Genomic DNA, 3,627 nt, shown 5'->3' with positions numbered 1-3,627 from the left:
GGGATCTGACTTTAATTGTAAAAAGATGTGTTACTTTTGTTTATGCTGCGGGATCTGACTTTAATTGTGAAAAGATGTGTTACATTTGTTTGTGCTGCGGGAATCTGACTTTAATTGTGAAAAGATGTGTTACTTTTGTTTGTGCTGCCATTTTTTTTTTAACTGTGTAAAGATGTGTTTGTTGTCTTTGTTTCACCTTGCCCGCCTAAGGCACTGAATGGTCTAATAAAGAGCAGGTGGGCCGGAGAAAGGAGAGGCAGGCTGACAGACAAAAGAAATAGGAGGAGGACTCTGGACTCCAGAGAGGGCAACAGGGACATGCCCTGGGGCGAGAAGCCAGGCAGCTTCCAGGCAGCCGGACAGAGAAGCAGCGAAAGTAAGACACAGGAAGGAAGGTGTAGTAAAAAGCCCCTAGGCAAAGGTAGATAAAGGTTAAGTTACAGGAGGTAGGGGAAAGGAGCCAAAGCTAGACTAGTGTACTCTGTGTCCAGTACAGTCTGTGTGGAAGAGTCTTGTTGTGAGTTCTGAGAAGAGCGGGCTGAAGAGGAAGAGAGGGCTGGGGAGGAAGTGCTTGAAAGGAAAGGGTGAAAGCTTCCTGCGAGTTCCTAACTCTAACATGAGGGTCAGCACGCAGATGCCCTGAGAAGGACAGTGGTGTACCTGGGGCGGTGGTGACTCTTTACATGCATCCCTATTTCCCCGACAAAGCTGTGGGACTCTCGTGTCTCGGGACACACCAGGGCGCCTCTCCCAAGTGCCTCCTCCTCCACTTCCAAACTGCCCCATCTCCACACTCCACTTTCTCTGTGCTGTGCCATCTTCTCAGCCCCTTTTCCCCGGTGCTGAGCATGGAGCCGTAGACCTCACGCATACTGAGGAAACCCTCTGCGTCTGGGCTCCATTCCTCCCCAAAGCCAGTTCCTCACTAAGGCTGTCTCTGGCATTGATGACAATGGTCCTACACACACATGGTTTCTAACCCCTTTTTCTGTTATTTTCTGCGACATTTAACATCTCAGACTTCACATCTATTTCATTTACATCCTGTTTTTACTCATCTAGCATATAAGTGCCTCATCTCTTGGGGGCTGTGGTGGGGACAGGCTCGCTATAACCCAGGCTGTCTCAGGCTCCTCCCAATCTTGGGCCTCCTGAGAGTTTTGTAATGACAGGCATGTGCCACCAATTGCTTGCCCACGTCTTTCAAGGAAAAGGTGGGGTCACTCTATTTTCCCATGAGATAATTAATCTATGATTTAAAAAAAATGTAGTTGCAACCAGAAGCCTAATCGTGTACCCAGGCTGCAAGAAGACCAGAAGGACAGTGTGTTTTGTTGTTGCTGTGATCAAACACCTTACAAAAAGCAGCTTAAAGATGGAAAGGCTTTGTTTTTGGCTCTTGATTCATAATGGGGACGGCACAGTAGCTTGAATGGCTTTGCAGATGGGGCAGTTAATCTTGTATCCTGCTACATTACTGAAGGTATTTGTGAGTTGTAGAAGTTCCTTGGTACAATTTTGGGGGATCACTTATGTAAGCTATCATATCATCAGCAAACAGTGAGAGTTTGACTTCTTTTCCGATTTGGATCCCCTTGATCTCCCTTTGGTGTCTTAGTGCTCCAGCTAGGACCTCAAGAACTATACTGAATAGATATGGAGAGTGGACAGCCTTGTCTTGTTCCTGATTTCAGTGGGATCGCTCGGGGTTTCTCTCCATTTAGTTTGATGTTGGCTGTTGGCTTGCTGCATACTGTCTTTATTATGTTTAGGTATGTTCCTTGTTTCCTTGCTCTCTCCAAGACCTTTAAAAAAAATAAGAGCAGGTTGAGGGGGAAAAGGACCATCCCTGGGTGTCACCCACACGGTCGGCCCTCTTTGCCAGGTGCCACACTATCTCATGCTTTGGGAAACAAAGCAAGAAGGTCTCCTGCCTCCTTGGCGCTTACCTCCACAGGAAGGGCACGTGTAACCAGTGGGAGAGGCAGCAGATCGTCATTTACTGTGTTAGGAGGATGTCAAGGGCTCTGGCACAAAGGAAGAGAAGAGGGAGCAGGGTTTATGACTTCCATCTGAGCAGGAAGGTGGAGGCTCTGCTGGGCCCAGACCATCCTGGACTCCAACAATGTCGCTGTTTTACTCTGTAAGCTTCTGAGTCCAGCTCTTTATCTGGCCACGTGACCCGGCTGATCCTGCGTTTGTGGAATGTGTGAGCCGTCAGTTATCTAAACTGAGGTGTCAGACTTCATCCTCTACTCCCAGACCATCGTCATTCCCAGTCTGCTTGACATTTTCTTATTGTAGCAAAACATACCGTAGCACGGAACTCAGCCTCTCAACCGTTTCTATAGTGTATGGTAGAGAGTAGCACCAAATGTCTCCACGATGTGGAGCGCCTGTCGTGACCGGCTAGTTCCAGAACTGCCGTCGTCCACACCTGCTGATCAGGCTCTCCCTGCTCCACTGGGACCCTCAGGCCTCTGAGGAACCACTCTTGTCTCAGATTCTCCTCCATTAATCTTTGATTATTGTTGCTGTTGTCGTTACTGTGTGTGTATGAGGGTGGGGGTGATGTGCCCAGTGCACCTGTGGAGGTCAGAGGGTAACCCCGGGAGTTAGTTCTCTTTGCCTTCTCAGGGACTGAACTCCGTCTTAGGTTTGTGCAGCAAGCACTTTCAATTCGCTGAGCCATCTAGATAGCGCGCCCCCCACCCCAGAATCTTTCAGAAGGAAAAGTACAGTGGTGCACACTTTTAATCCCAGCACTCAGGAGGCAGAGGCAGGCAGATCTCTGTGAGTTTGAGGGCAGCCTGGTCTACAGAGTGAGTTCCAGGACAGGTATCAATCTCTTTACAGGGAGGTTATGAGGATCAAAGCATAGAGATTTCACGAGGTTCCTAACAATGCAGTTTGCAGGGATGGTGTCCAGTAGACACCCCTCTCCCAGCCATGGCCCCAGGACATCACATGGTTCTGTTGAATGGTATGCCATAGCTCTCTAACCTTTTTGTTGACTTTCTGTGGTGATTTCTAAATTTAAACATGTTTTTGTTGGTTTGTTTTAATGTTGTTTTTTGTTTTGTTCGAGACAGGGTTTCTCTGTGTGGCCATGGCTGTCCTGGAACTTGCTCTGTAGACCATGCTGGCCTCGAACTGAGATCCACCTGCCTCTGCTTCCCAAGTGTTGGGATTAAAGGTCTACACCGCCACCACTTGGTTTAAATTTAAAATCTCAGATATAAGTTCTGTTATAATCTTTTCCCCAAATGTTCTGGAAAGCCTACGTTAAGCTGGAGGACTTGTGGGTTTGCCCTAGGCTCTGTCTGCCCATGCCGATCGACGTGGTTTACACCTGGGTGAATGGCACAGACCTTGAACTGCTGAAGGAGCTCCAGCAGGTCCGAGAACAGCTGGAGGAAGAGCAGAAGGCAATGAGGTAAATCCGCTTACAAAGGAGCCCGTGTGTGCCGTGAGCTCACGTAGGTGCACGTCAGAGGTGGGCAAAGTGATCACTCACAGCCAGCTCGCTGTTCCCTCTCTCTTACCTGGAAAATTTGCTAAGCGCCCCTGCCCCACTCATTTCTTTTTTTTTTTTAAATATTTATTTATTTATTTATTTATTTATTT

At 48.0% G+C, this 3,627-nt stretch overlaps 1 protein-coding gene across 1 annotated transcript in view; it reads left to right on the top strand.

The window, feature by feature from the left end:
• Positions 1–3,627, top strand: part of Gnptab (N-acetylglucosamine-1-phosphate transferase subunits alpha and beta) — a 60,006-nt gene that overhangs the window by 24,001 nt on the left and 32,378 nt on the right. Inside the window, exon 3 of the mRNA XM_005358206.2 lies at positions 3,317–3,436. Coding sequence (XP_005358263.1) covers positions 3,317–3,436 — 120 coding nt within the window. The remainder of the gene's footprint in view (positions 1–3,316; positions 3,437–3,627) is intronic.

This window comes from Microtus ochrogaster, chromosome 24 (genome assembly GCF_000317375.1).
Source record: "Microtus ochrogaster isolate Prairie Vole_2 chromosome 24, MicOch1.0, whole genome shotgun sequence".
In the NCBI taxonomy this organism is placed as follows: domain Eukaryota; kingdom Metazoa; phylum Chordata; class Mammalia; order Rodentia; family Cricetidae; genus Microtus; species Microtus ochrogaster.
Note: the sequence above shows the minus strand (reverse complement) of the source record. Positions and strands in the feature narration are given on the sequence as shown.